Below are 16,084 nucleotides of genomic sequence, written 5' to 3'. Positions count from 1 at the left end.
ATTCAATGACTACGAAACGAACTTTTTGAGTTTGGCGAAATAATGAAAGTGACTGGAACGGCTTTAACTTTTGAAGACGGTGTGCCGGAAAAAAAAGGAAAATGCAATGTTAATACGTGTACGGACTAAAACGTCCAGTTTTAATTAAAAGGACGAGATTATCCAATATAAGAAAATATTTTAAACTAGTTAAAATATTTTTTTATATTGGTTAATCTATGACCCTTCTCTGAACTGCGGGCGCAGCATGGTTCCATTTTTATCGCCTGTCACTTTCGCACTTACATACTTGTTCGAACGTGACAGAAATGGTGACAAGCGATAAAAATGCGACCGTGCTACCGCTGAAATATAAATTTTACAACCAGTTTTCCTCGCGTTATCCAGGCATTTTGCCACGGCTCATGGGAGCCTGGGGTCCGCTTGACAACTAATCCCATGATTTGACGTAGGCACTAGTTTTTACGAAAGCGACTGCCATCTGACCTTCCAACCCAGAGGGGAAACTAGGCCTTATTGGGATTAGTCCGGTTTCCTCACGATGTTTTCCTTCACCGAAAAGCGACTGGCAAATATCAAATGACATTTCGTACATAAGTTCCGAAAAACTCATTGGTACGAGCTGGGGTTTGAACCCGCGACCTCCGGATTGAAAGTCCCACGCTCTTACCGCTAGGCCACCAGCGCTTCCTTCCTTCATAAATTTTACAACCATTGAGACCAATAGGTAATATTATTATTTATTAGAATTATTAGCCAGTACCTAGACAATTTGAAAAGCTCTATAATACTCGTATACTAATGGCAGTTTTCCATATTTGCATAAAATACTACTATGTGTAATTGTGTATACCTACGTATACATATACAAATAGCTATGAAAGACTGAGCTGAAATATAAAAAAATAAACGTTAGTTGCGCAGAATTTCGCTCAAAATAGTAACAACAAACAGTGTCTATTTTTCAACGTACATTTTAAATGTAAATCAATAGTGAAATAGTGGACCAGCATTTTTGGTGCACACAAAAGTGTTTAATTTCATTCTGCATCTGACGCAATGGCTGCCCTGGTTTGATGCGTATGAAATATTTGCTTTTTTATAACATACTAACCACCCGCCCCGGCTTCGCACGGGCTACCCAAAACCTTAACAAATGATAACCTAATCCTTCCTCAAGAATCACCTATTGATAAAATGTATGGTAAATTTGTTACTGAATATCTCGCTAGGTGTCGCTTTTTAAAATGCAAACTAGCTAACGATGTTATTCCTAAAACAATGGGGTCGAGCCGTAGCCAAGGTCAAGTCAGTAACCAAATAAAGTAAAGTGAAAGTGACACAGTGGAGTTCAGTACCACTAGTGATAGTAAAGTGAAGTGCTTAAGTGCGGATTTGGAACAGCCAAGTGCGAATTTTGGCTGTTCGTGAGGAAACTGGACTAATCCCAATAAGGCCTAGTCCCCTCTGGGTTGGAAGCTCAGATAGCAATCGCTTTCGTAAAAACTGCCTACGTTAATTCTTGGGGTTAGTTGTCAAGCGGACCCCAGGCCATGAGCCGTGGCAAAATGCCGAGATAACGCGAGGAAGAAGAGGCGAATACTCGCAACGTTAAACATCTATTTTTCACACGTGTATAGTTAAAGCTAGGCGTTTTCATAGCCTAGGCATTCTAACCTAGCCTTGGCCGTCTAGACTTGATCAAAAGTCTGTTATCTCCCGCGATTCGACCTGTCATGAACAGGAACGTGTGTTATCGTCACAGATCACTTACCCCATAGAAGGAGAATACGCGACTCCACAAAATAACTGGTGTTCCTATAGGTACAATCGCTATCAGATTTATATCGAAGCGGCCAAGCTGATCAAACTATCTGAACTGAATACTTTATCACCTACTGCAACTTAACAACCTGTACATGTAAAATTTCCAAAAACCGGATCGAAAAAAAAAACATATTTGATCATAAAATCTAGTCACAAAATTTCACGAGAAACGGTTGAGAATTGTGACCTGTAGACGAGAACATCCGGATATACAAAAGCAAAATGCCCGGTCAAACATAGACCTTCGCTACGCTTTGGCCAAGTATAGTAGAATAAACTATAAAGTCCCCGATGAATTAAAAAGTGACATTGACACCTCTGTATTTACAAGTTTCCATAGAATACGGTAACCGCTTACCATCAGGTTGCCTACCACCCAGAGCGCCTAGATGACTTTAGTTTTTGTAAACGCTTCATAAAGCATACTCCAACGTAGTCTATGTTTGGTAGTCTGTGTGAATCATATATCGTTCCTTTGAAACTGGATGGCGTAATCTATTACTTCTGCCTAGAGACACGTGTCTTGGTACTGTCGAGTTCACAATGGTAGATTGTGTCACAAGGGAGCAAAATGACATATTTACGGCGTGGGCGTACACTGAATCATGAGCGTAGTGAAGGTTTCAAGATTCAAGATTTTTTTTATTCCTAGAAAGTACTTGAGTACTTTATGCGTTGTTGTGAACACTGACATTTTATTGAAATCCACCAAACAATTGAAAAACCATGACATTATATATCAATAACATTTCGAATATCGATCGTCCAAGATAATACTTAGTTGTGCTTAGTAGCAAATGTATAAACTCATACTAAACACTAATCAATATGTAAACAGGCCCTAAGGCAAGTGTACACGCTTAACAGTTCGGCCCCGGCATTGAGCGACTGGCGGCGGCGACAACCATAGGTTGGAGCGAGACACAGCGACCTTTCGTTCCCACCTATGGTTGCCGCCGCCGCCGGTCGCGCAAAGTCGTGGCCAGACCGCAACGGCCTTCAGAAAAAAAAATTGAGAAAGTTACTAATTTAAGCTTAGATTGCACCCTTGAAATTACCGGACTTTAAAAAAGTGGTGGTCGAGTGGATATGACGTCCGACTTTCAATCCGGAGGTCGCGGATTCAAATCCTGGCTCGTACCAATGAGTTTTTCGGAACTTATGTACGAAATATCATTTAATATTTACCACTAGCTTTTCGGTGAAGGAAAACATCGTGAGGAAACCTGCATACATCTGCGAAGAAATTCAAAGGTGTATGTGAATAGCTAGCTAGCTGGCTAGCGTGGGGACTATATTAACCCAAGCCCTCTCGCGCATGAGAGGAGGCCTGTGCCCATCAGTGGGACGTATATAGGCTGAATTATTATTATAATATTATTATTAAAAAAATACCGTGTATAAAAGTCATTACTCAAAACAAGAGTACAAAAAAAAACATAGCCACAACCGAATACAGAACCTCCTCCTTCTATGAAATTGAAGTCGGTTAAAAAGCGGACTAAATGCCTTTCCAACAATCAGTTTTATTGCCAGTCATGATCATCGCCCTAATTACGCTTACAATTATGCGAGTACACTATCGTATGTCTGATTGTCTGATTGTGCCATTTGCGGTGCTAATTTGCACCAATATTGGCTCAACAATCAGCAAATGTAACGACAACCGCCATTGGCGTAATGTTAAACGTGTTTACAGAATCGAATTATCCACAGACCATTGGTTGAACTAGATATCTTTATCTTTGTCTTTTGTACATCCATACATACATACATATAATCACGCCTATTTCCCGGAGGGGTAAACAGAAACCACGGATTTCCACTTGCTACGATCGTGACATACCTCTTTTGCTTCCTTCACTTTCATAACATTCCTCATACACGCTCGCCGGTTTAGGGTGCTCTTGACCTGGCCCTTCAGGATTTTCCCAATCTGATCACAGAAAGTCCGCCGAGGTATACCCCTTCCAACTCCAACTTCCACTTCTCCCTTATACACTCTTTGTTAGCCTTCTTTCACTCATTCTTTCCACGTGTCCAAACCATCTCAACATATATTTTGTATGTATACATATATTATAAGTGTAAACAACGTTATTTACGGTATTTGACGTCTGTCACTCACTACAGCAACACTACGTAAAATGTCTTGCACATTGAAATCACAAAGGAAAACAACTGCACTGCGAACGTTTACGTTCTACGTCTTTTTTTTTTTAATTTTAGTGTTGTCCGGACACCACCGTTATGAATCGGTAGTCGTCTAAGTAAATCGATATGAATATTTCATTTTAGGTCGCAACAAAGCATTATTAAATTTATTATATTTACTTTCGAATAGATAGTGTATCGATTTCTGAACGATCAGGTATTGACGTTTGAAAGTAAAGTTTTTGTATTGGTGCAGTTCGTCGTAGTTTCTCCGTCTTACTGTGCGCTTTTCTAATTTCTCTTTGTAGTCGACACAATTATTGATAACGAATTTGTCATCCATGTGTTCGATTCGGAAAGCTCTGCATCGGATGACTCTTCTGCATCGGAAGACAGTGATACAGACTAAATTAGTTGATAGTTATATTATAGAAAGCTATAAATGTTTTGTTCTGTTTGTTTGTTTTGTTCGAAATAAAAATATTTCATTTCATTTCATTTCATATGTGTCTGTCCCACTACTGGGCAAAAGCCTCCTCTCTCCCTTATCCGAATTATCTATTAATAAATTTAAGAATTATGTAAAGCGCAAACTTATTTCAGGGGCCCACTGATTAACAGTCCGCAGGACGGTATCGGCCTGTCAGTTGTTAGGAACTGTCAAAATTTTGTTCTAACTGACAGGCCCGACTAAAGCTCATTATACCACACAAGATTACATAATAATACAACGTGGGATTAATTGTTATTCGAAATGATTATTTATTTATTAGGTATATTTGATTATTGATGAGGAAATGGATATTCCGATAGTTTCAATTTTGACGATAGGTGCGACCTACTAGGTCGATGTATTAAATGCATTTACCTTGCGGGAAAAACATATAATTTTAGCTTTATTTAAATCTCAAATAAAAAATCATTATACGTCACAATTCGATACCTCAGTCTATGTGCCATCCAATCGTAATCGCTTGCTGTGACAATCGATTTGCGTTAGTTACATCTCTATATACGTCAGTCATAATGTGTCAAATACCGTAAATAAAGTTGTTTACACTATAATTTTGTTGTTATTCATGTTACCTGTCGTGATTGTTTCACCGGATGGTCTCATTGGAAGATCAGCGCTGGAACTCGCCAGCAACATGCTGAGGTGAGACCATTTCGTGGCACTTTCTCCTTATTTTCTCTGTTTTGTATAATCTTCTATTTAGTGTTTGTGCTCACTAATTAAATTATTTCTATTCTATTCTATTCTATTCTATATACATGCGCCCTTATTAGTATGACATGAGTAGGTACTATGATAACCAAGCGTGTCGATTTTTGCATAGGTACAGTCAGTAAATATAGCAGGGGTGTTAAGTTAGTTTGGCCGACTCTAGTCACAAGAGCAATTTTTGTCTATGTAATATTTTTAACTGTATAAAGAATATTTACTTACGTAGGCACTTACTTTAGTTAAAATGACACATTAAAAAGGTCATGCAACATACCAGTATTTGTTACGTGTAGTTCAATGTATGGTCTGTAAAATTATCTTTAGTCATTGATGAACAATCCTAATTGGTTAGTATTGGTAATATACTGTATAGGTATTGTATTTGTGCGTATTCAGAATAGTAAATTGTATTTGTGGATGAGTTAATGATGGTTTAACTTGATTTAATGACAGCTAGTGATATGCTACGAGCTTAGCGTCACGGGTCGGCCATGAAGTTTTCAAAAAGTAAAAACTAGAGATGCACCGGATATTCGGTTATTATCCGGCTGTTTTTACATCCGGTCGGATGCCGGATATTGACCTACTATCCGGCCGGATACCGGATAGTAACTTTGCTTGATTTCGGAGTAAACTAATTGAATTTAAGGAACAGTCACGGTCATAATCGTAATCGTTTATTATTTTAAAACAATTTAAAGATTCCCCTCACTTGCACGCGTACTCATTTCGTACCTAGAAATGAGTCCGCGCGAACGTTCACTACGAGACCTGCACAATGAGCACCTAAAAAACCGAAAAGTAGGTATTGTTCCACCGACCGAATATTCGGCGGCCGGATACCGATTATTCGGCCAATGTCAGGCCGAACATCCGGTATCCGGCCAAACAACTATCCGTTGCATAAAAACTGTATTTTATTTTATTCATCACACGTCACGCAATATTTTTCGGAGAAACTAGGTCTAGTCTTCATTTTCAGAGTGCTGACACCGGTTTGGTATGGTTAATAGGCGACGATGTACCTACAATCTACATAGTTACTACTTAAATAGATAAATAATGTAGGTACATATAAAACATATACAAAATAATACACATATCAACAGCTAGACCAGGTTTTATCTGTATTTATAATTAACAATACAGTCTCTATGTTATATAAAAATATACGTTTGAGTAAGTAGTCTTCATTTTAAAACTCATTTAACCAATGAACTCATGCAAAAAGATCAAAGATACCACACTTGGTGACAAAAAGGGAAGCCGACACAAAAGGATTTTAATGAATCTCCCGATATCAGCATGTATCACGTGAGCGAATAATTGAAATTACAATTTTCGACAGGACTATAAAAAAGTGTTAATTAAGAATTCTGTAGGAAATAAAGAATCATGGAGCTGATTGTGTTTAACAATTTGATAATGGTTATTGGGTTTTGATACGACCTATATTTGTGTCATCAGGTGTCACACCAAATATAGGCAAAATAATGTTAGGGATGAATGTTGATGGGTGGAGAGCGGATGGTAGACCCAAAAACGATGGATGGATTGTGTGAAAGAGGATATGAGAAAGAAAGGAGTGAGTGCCGAGAAGACGAAAGATAAAAGAGAATGGAAGAGAAAAACATGTTGTGCCGACCAGGGCGCGGAACCGGTTTTTTTGTGAAACCCGAAATAGCCCAATATTTTAAATTATTTTATGCTCTATACGTCGGAGTGAATCATGTAATAGTTAACAACTTCGTATTATTAGATAGTCCCATTAAAAATTAAATAATAAACCAAAGAACGAACAAGAACGTAATAATACCGGTATTTTTGTATGTAAAAAGGTCAGGCATCGCACCAATAAGTACAATAGAAATGCTTTATGAGATGACTCCTAATAGCATTGCGTTGGCACCATAGCACCAATCATCGTGGGCCGGCTACTCTGATTGGTTCTCAATGTTAAGAGGATAGGGGACGATCGATTCTCCATACAAAAATAGTCCCCATTTTCCTCTCTCGATTATGACATCATGGAATTTTTTTTACACATTTTGATGTATTTTAATCATAGCTATGCCCAACCGTTAGATTTTTTTTAGGTTTTTTTACTTTATTATAACGCAGAGATCGGACAGATTGGCGTCATTGCTCGCAATAATGTGGACATGGCTCCAAAGATGCTTAAATAATTAATCACATAATATTTTTTTTTTTTGAGATTTAATTTTGTTCCCGAGTCAATAAATAACACTTAAATAATTTAAATATATTTTTGATATAAAAAATAAGTACCTACCTACAGAAAATTTTAAAAACATGCTGATTATTTTCTTTAATAAATTTACATTATAAGAAATCTTTGTGTTATTTATTGATTAGGAATCAAAATTAAACCTCAGGTAAGAAATTAATTATTTAATCAATTTTGGAGTCATGTCTACATTATTGCGAGCAATGTCGCAAATTTTTCCGATCTCTGAATAAGAGACGGGAGCTTTTAAAAATTTGTATGAAACCTATGTTTACGCTCCTAACTCTTATAATAATTAAAAAATCAAACGGTCGTGCTTAGCTATGATTAAAATACATAAAATTGTGTAAAACTGTTTTCAATAATGTTAATATCCAGAGAGGAAAATGGGAAATACGTTTGCATGGAAAACCGGTTTCGAGGCGGTCGTCCCCTTTCATCTTAAAGATAAGTCGTATCAAAATAAGATGAAAACTTTATTAAATTGTTAGTATAGAATCGGCCTCGATGCCACAAAAGCAAAAGACAAAGGACGAATTTGTTTTTGTAATAAAACCTTTTTTGGGTTAACAAAATAACAAAAAACAGAGCACCGGGTATTCTGACGCGGGATATTTTCCGGAGTTTTAAGCGTAAATTATGAGGAAAAGGGTGTGTACAGATGCATAGTTGTTTTCCATCGCATTTTCTCGGAAACGTTCGTATTTGTCATGCTACTTCAAACTCTGTACTTTTTGTACCGAGACTGACTGAAATATCAAGACACGTTCGTACGTTTCCGTGAAAATACGATGGAAAATAATTATGCAAAAATACAAGCTTTTTATTAACTTGCACCTATCCCGTGGAAAGAAAAGTAAAAAAAAGAAAAATCATTTATTCAGATGAAATAAACCCTATTATACAGATCTTTTTCTTCTGCCAAACTGCAGGGCAGTTTGTTGGCAGAGGGAACTCCCTTAAAACATAGATGGGTAGACTTAGCTAATTGCCTAATTAAATGTTAACTTACATCTTATTGCTTATGCTCGTAACTTAGTAGTGCTTGGTAGTAGGTACAGTCAGAGATAAAAGCTTGTACCAAAAAATACAGTACTTCAAAAATGGTTGTTTAATATAATTGTTTTTGCTAAAATATTCAAAGAATGTATTTTACCTTGCTGTTTAATATTAATGTTTGCGCTAAGTTAGATACATTTAAATAGTAGAATATTTTTCTTATCATTTCTTCTTGAACGTTTAAATATGTACCGTCGAGTTTCTAAGTATTACAAATAAGTCTGTAAATATTTACAATCTGAAATATCTGAATTAGGCCTATTATAATATGTCGGTAATAATGACAATGGGGCAAGGTCAATGTCTAGACGTCAGATATCGAATTGAACATGATCAGCCAATAATCTAAGGAAAACCTACTTATATTATTGAAAGTAATTAGTAGCTTTGTAAGCTGTAGACCTCGCGCGTAGTAACTGCATAAATGAAATCGGAAAATAAATGAGAGTCGGTTGAGAATTGTGATAAATTTCATTCGATTGCATGACGAGCGTTCGCGTTTGCGTTGTCTATTTTTGTATGCGATTTTGAACAGCGCGCCAAGCGGGACGTTTTGAACATTTTAAATCCCATACAAAATGATACAAATTTATAGGAGTCTAAACATGTTTATAGGAGTCTAGGTATTACGTATAGAATTAACATATCCCACACGTATTTACAAAGTTGAAATTCCTAAGGGTGATAAAAATATGAAAGTCTACAAAATTTTTAATGCAGATAAACAACGAAAATATACTTCGAAATCTAAAAAACAAAAGGCATATTCAAAAGTAACAATCTTGAGCCAAATTGGCGAATCGGTGCCATCTCAAGCGAGGCCTGAGGCAGCAATACGAGTATATTGGATGCTCCAACGAAATGTCGAAACAAAATTCGAAATTAGCCGAAATGAGGTCCAATAGACGGAGAGCTAGCAACGGAAACGGTAGGTACTTTATAAGGGCCACTTGCACCATTCGACTAACCCGGGGTTAACTGGTTAAACATTGAGTTACCATGGTTACCAGTATAATTTGACACTGGGTTAACGGTTTAACCGCTTAACCCCGGGTTAGTGGAGTGATACAAGTGACCCTAATGAGAGCAGCGAAACCTTACAGTTTGTTACACCATCTTCATTACTAACCCTAGTGTAAATTTTATTCGATAGCGTGAAGTGACGTACGCGATGGGATTTTGAGTTTCCAAAACGTCCCGCTTGGCGCGCTGTGCAAAATCCCATTCAAAAATAGACATGACGCAAACGCGAACGCTCGGCACGCTCTCGAATGAAAGGACTATGCGTCAAAATTGCCCCAACAGAGTTGAGAGTTAGGTCATTAGATAGGTATTTTTCTGCACTTCATTTCGTTCTATGGGCACTAAGCGGAATTCCATTGCAGAACTGAGAATTTGGTATATTAGTCAAAATGTCGTCACCCTTATTACCTAGACAATAGAGTCCCCCGCCGGGCGAGCGCGGCAAATCATTCGGAGTGCTCGCCCGGCGGTGCGCGAACATCTACCCTGCAGCAATTAATTTACTTACTTGGACTCTATTGCCTAGGTAATAAGGGTGACGACATTTTGGCTAAAATACCAATACATATCTCAGTTCTGCAATGGAATTCCGATTGGTGCCTATAGAAAAAAATGAAGTACATAGAAATACCTATCTAATGACCTTACTCTCATTTCTGTTGGCGTTGGGTCCAGGCTCCATACAAAGTTGGCCATGGTCCTGTACACTAGGGGTTCTGGATCCAGGCGTCTGCTGACAGCTGTTTATCGGTGAAAGTATGAGAATGCATGTATTCTATTTGAAGAGTGCAAGTTTTAGATTTCTGGGTTTCGAGTAGTTTTAAATCAGTGTATTCAATTTGAATGTAACATTGCCAGACTTGTTCCCCAGTGCCAGGGGTGATGTCTAATGTTATGCATAAATGTAATGTAATGTTATTCATAGGTCTAGGTTAGGTCTTGCTGTTTTCACGTCTGCTATTATGCTTAGTGTGATTTACATATTCTTATAATATTTATATGATATTATAATATAGGACCGTCCCTTTATAAATGAGTCAACTTGGGGACCATTCTCGTACATATTTTGGCATTCCTTTTTCCAACAGAAAAAAATCCTGGTCTATACATTTTCTGGGGCTAGCTCTTATTCTACAAAATGCGGGTATTTCCGATAACGATGATTACTTTGCCTTTATTATAGATGTCATATTTAGGCCGTAGTCAAACTGAATGGGTAATAGGAGCTTACTTAATCAGTGGTTCAGTTGAGGGACCTAATGTTAGTTTAAGGACCGGTTTCTGTCTGATTCGATCCTTGTTTTTTTTTAAGTCGTGATCTTTAATCATGATTTAAGCATTGCTTACGATAGAACGGTCCGGGTCCGGGCCGAGGTGTCCGACACTTCGTGTTCTAAGAATCGCGTGATCAGTCATCACCCGTCTTAGAAAAGGAAGTGTCAGACGCCTCGGCCTGGACTGGCTCAGTAGGTTCCCATAGGTGGGAACGAAAGGTCTGATCGCTGTGTCTCGCTCCACCCTATGGTTGTCGCCTTAGCCGAAGCCAGACGCGCAATGTCGTGGCCAGGCCGTTTTAGTGCTTAATCTGCATGTCAAGTTAGCATTATGACAACTGCATAACGTACATTAATACATAGAAAGCCGTATTTAGGGTATTATAACTCACCATCCAGCTCATACCACTACCTGGGTTACAGACAGGTCATTTTTCACCTAGAATTAATCCAAGAGATGAAATAGGAGTTGCAAATGACGGGATTACTAAGTGAGGAGGGAATGGGAAGCAGTTTGATGACTTCGACCAGTAGAGAAACAGACTATAGTGGTAACTATAGCTCCTCTGCCTCCATGCAGAATCTGTATGGAGGCAGAGGAGACGCCCTTGCACATCCTCACAGAGTGTCCTTGCTTAATACGCACTCGTGACTTAATCCTGGGCAGACATATATTAAGCCCGGGGGAGTGAAAGTCTCTCGAGATCAAAAAGACCGAAGTTGCAGGTTTGGATCGAGAGTTGTAGTAGGTGGCGATCACAATAGATCAGGGATGATCGCAGTGATGCATAGGCTATGGAGCCTTATATAGCCCCTAACAAGAACAAGAAGAAGAAGAACTATTTATAGGCTATAACTAGAACTATAGGTTATGGAGCCTTAGCCCGTAACAAGAAAAAGAAGAAGAAGAAGAACTATAGGCCAACTTACCGTCAAGCTCATACCCCTGCCCCCACTGCGGTAGATCCTGGCTAAACGCCTTAGGGTCAGCTCGGCTGCCGATGGAGATCTTAAGGCTCTTCCACAACTTCATGGTGACATCGCACTGCCACTGAACACTGCACTACACAAGGTCATATCTGGAACAAGCAGAAAATGGGCATTAAGAAAAAAAATATGGTCATAGCTAAATTATAAAAACTACCAATGAGAGAGAATCTATGGCTCACGACAGGAAAAAACCGGCCAAGTGTGAGTTGGTCTCGCGCACAAAGGGGTGCCATATCATTAGGTACACAAAACGGCATAAAAATCACGTTTGTTGTATGGGAGTCCCCACTTAAGTATTTATTTTATGCTGTTTTTAGTATTGGTTGTTATAGCGGCAACAGAACTACTTTATCAGTGAAATTTTCAACTGTCTAGAGTACTTTAGAGTGTCTAGCTATCACGGTTCATGAGATACAGCCCGCTGACAGACAGACAGACGGACAGTGGAGTCTTAGTAATAGGGTCCCGTTATTACCCTTTGGGTACGGAACCCTAAAAATGCTCGATAGAAAAAAAAACACGAAAGCATGTCTATATTTCATTTATTTTCAGTCGTATAGTATATCGCCCTAGATGTAAGGGCGGTTTCAGACTAGCGTATTTTTCTGCTCGTATTCGGTCGCTTACCTGCCTAAAAAGAATTTTTCTTCGATAATAAAGTAATTAGTAGATTACAGGATAGAATACTGTTAGTAGGTACAGTCAGCAGCAGATGTTGCTAATCGGGCGAGGTGTTCAAAATTACCTTGACGCGCTCTTATTCTCTTAACAATAAAGTCGCGTCAAGATCATTTTGAACACCTCACCCGCTTAGCAACTATTGCTGCTGACTGTCCCATTGCAAACTTATAACGCAACGCTCCTGGTTGTTAAGCGTTATGTGTAGGTAAAGGTATACAATCGTAAGCACCTTTAGCTTTATGCTCTCGATATACGGGGTTTCGTTGATCCGTACAGAGTATACCATCCCGATTCTATGCGCGAGGAAAATACAATACAACCCAGGGCTTATCTCCGAGTAGGTACGTAGTGGTAAATTGTAGATTGAAATAAAACCTTTGCAAGTTTATACACCTAATTAGCCTCTCTCAAGAATCAATATATTGATAGGTAACTCTTTTGACAGGTAGGTAAAAATCGTATGAATATCCGTTCAGTAGTTTTTGAGTCTTGGACTTGTTTTATAAGATGTAGTGAATTGAAGTTTTCCCCTACATTTGAGGATGCTAGGTTGCGTGACAGTCGTGCATGTAGCGAATAGATTCACACAGAAACTACGTACAGTTTAATTAGCAGTACCTAGTTCTTAGTAGAGATGCACCGGATATTCGGTTACTATCCGGTATCCGGCCTATATGACCCTTATTTAAATATCCGGCGGGTTATAGGATAGTGTACTACTATCCGGCCGGATACCGGATAGTAACTTTGCTTGATTTCCGAGTAAACAAATTGGATTTAAGAAACAGTCACGGTTATATCGTACTCGTTTATTATTTCAAAACCATTTAAACATCCACTCACTTGCACGCGTACTCATTTCAAACCTAGACATGAGTCCGCGCCAACGTTCACCTCAAAACCTGCACAATGCGCACCTCATCATTCTCTTGCCCTTGCCCCATTCACTTGGGGTCGGCGCAGCATGTCTTTCTCTTCCACACCTCTCTGTCGCCCGTCATTTCATCATTCACTTGCGTTCGTTTCATATCATCTCTTACACAGTCCATCCACCTTTTCCTCCACATTCATTCGTAATACCTTTCTCGTCACATGACTTTCATCCCTCCGCATCACATGCCCGTACCACGCTAGGCGATTTGCCCTTACTTTTTCTGTTATGCACAATGCGCACCTAAAAAACCGAAATGTAGGTATAGTTCCGCCGACCGAATATTCGGCGGCCGGATACCCAATATTTGGCCGATGGTTAGGCCGAACATCCGGTATCCGGTATCCGGCCAAACAACTATCCGTTGCATCTCTAGTTATTAGCCTGCGCCAATCAGTGCTTGCACACGCCACGGCTCACGGGGCATAATGCGCCCGTAAACAATGCCTTGCCTCACAATGTCTTAATGTTACCAACAATATCAGCGTCTGAGAGCGATCGCTAAAACAAAACCAATACAAAAAACCCCTGTTATTAGTAGCTTCTAAAAAAAAGTCAAAACTTTATGCCGGCTGTACACACCTCGAGACAGGTCGAGGTACAAACTGCTCCTTCTTGTCTCGCTCCTCGCTCGTATGCGGGCTGTACACACTCGTAGAGAGACCCCGAGACAGGCCGAGAACGAATGTGTACACGCTGCTCCCTTTCCGTCTCGTCTCACGCTGCTACGATTGGAGCGGTGCCGAGACTCTCGGCGAGAGGCTCTCGACGAGTGTGTATTCCGATTGGGTCGGTTTTTTGCCGAGACTCTCGGCGAAAGTCGCAAGAGGCCCTACTATCATCACTGTGACAAGGTACAAAATGGGTCAGAAATTAAATTATTTGACTGTACCTACCCTTCTCCCTTAACCTAACAACACTGAAGTTTTTTGCTATAAAATGTCATGAATTTATTCAACAAAGTATCACAAAGGATGTCACAGTATATATCTACGTAAGAAATGAAAATTACAGTCCAATTTGTCACAAAACAATGTTAAAAATGTCTTCGAATATTTTCCTCGAAACTTTATGACATTGAAGTTTCCTTCTGTCTTAAAGAAACCGATTTGACATGAGCGTGGAAACTTAATATAAGCGACGCCGCAAGCCATGTAATAATTCAAATTTCAAGTTCCAATTATAAAGTTCATTCCTAAACTCCACCCTTTGGCGTCGGCGGTGAAAAATAATGGTTTCTTTGAAGTACAAATTGTCGACGCGTTCAAAATAAGCCTAAATGAGATGCGACTGAAAAAGAACGCTTTTGAAGCGTCTGCTGTTTTGAGACGTTTAAATTTAATGAGAATTGCAATACATTTCGTGTCTTATTGTGATGTTTTATTTCTTGTATGTCTCAAAACTGGAACGAACGAAAAATGTATGGTGAGACACTTTTTTTTCTTCTATTAGGTTCGAAGGACGAAAGTAGATTCTGAGTAGAAATAGCATAAAAATCCCAAATTTGAGAAAAAAATATTCACGGTAAATTGGATGCTGCAACGCATGCGAATAAATTCAATGTAAAATCGTGCTCAATTCACATACAAGCTAATAAAGATGTAGTGCAAATTTTTCCATCGTATTTTCTCGGAAACGTTCGTATTTGTCATGCTACTTCAGTCAACCACAGTACTTTTTGTACCGAGACTGACTGAAATAGCAAGACACGCTCGTACGTTTCCGTGAAAATATGTATGTATGTATATACTTTATTGTACATAGAAATAAAAACACGAGAAACACAGTAAATATACGAGAAATATGATGGAAAATAATTATGCACTTCTGTAGTATCCGTTTAATGTATCACTAAAACCACATTCGGCATAAAAGGTAAAAACATAAGCAGCCATTAAAATAACTTGAACATTCTGCAAACATTCCAAAACGGTTCGTAATTGAATAACACCCAGCGCAAAGCGCTAAATTCAGCGGTACCGTTACCATGAGTTTACATCCGTAGTTGCTAACATCTGTTGAAACTCACTCGCTGTGTATCTCGCTCATATAAGTGAGAACTGCGACTGCTGCGAGGACTGCCAGTGAAGGCCCAAATCTTGATATCCTCTGTACAGCTTCCTTGTACAGTCTCCATCAGATACATCCGAGCGGCCAAGGTGTTCACAAATATCTGAACTGTTATGAAGACATTAAAGCATGTTTATATATTTTTGAGCACGTTAGCAGCTGTAATCGGGTGTCATTCTGAATCCCTAACAACGTATGTCCTAAAGTCACTTGCCCTAACTGGTTTGTCCTAATGGCCACATGCCCTAACGATCAATTGTCATAACGATTATTTTCCATAATGTAAGGTTCCGAAAAATGGTTAGGTTTTAGCACTTGGTGCCACAAAAGTGGGTTAGGTTAGGGTTAGATCTGCGACCCTCTCAAAAAAGAAAATATGCTTAATAACATTAGGATAAGTAATCAATAATTAGGGAAAACAAAATTAGGGTTTTTAGTGTTAGGACAACTGATCATTATGACAAACAATATTAGGGAATGCAAAGATAGGAGAAAAGGCTTTAGGGATTCAGATATAGATCCGCTCTAATCTATTTGAAGGAGACTGTACCACGAATCCCGCAACGAAATCGAGGTCTACAGCTCACAAGTTAAGGAGCTGT

General features: G+C 38.9%; 1 protein-coding gene across 1 annotated transcript in view; it reads right to left on the bottom strand.

Moving 5' to 3' along the window:
• The window catches only part of LOC134793353 (glutamate receptor-interacting protein 1), a 516,543-nt gene that overhangs the window by 341,520 nt on the left and 158,939 nt on the right, over positions 1-16,084 (bottom strand). The window contains exon 2 of the mRNA XM_063764910.1: positions 11,741-11,889. Coding sequence (XP_063620980.1) covers positions 11,741-11,843 — 103 coding nt within the window. The 5' untranslated portion in view covers positions 11,844-11,889. The remainder of the gene's footprint in view (positions 1-11,740; positions 11,890-16,084) is intronic.

Source organism: Cydia splendana, chromosome 9, assembly GCF_910591565.1.
Source record: "Cydia splendana chromosome 9, ilCydSple1.2, whole genome shotgun sequence".
Taxonomy (NCBI): domain Eukaryota; kingdom Metazoa; phylum Arthropoda; class Insecta; order Lepidoptera; family Tortricidae; genus Cydia; species Cydia splendana.
Note: the sequence above shows the minus strand (reverse complement) of the source record. Positions and strands in the feature narration are given on the sequence as shown.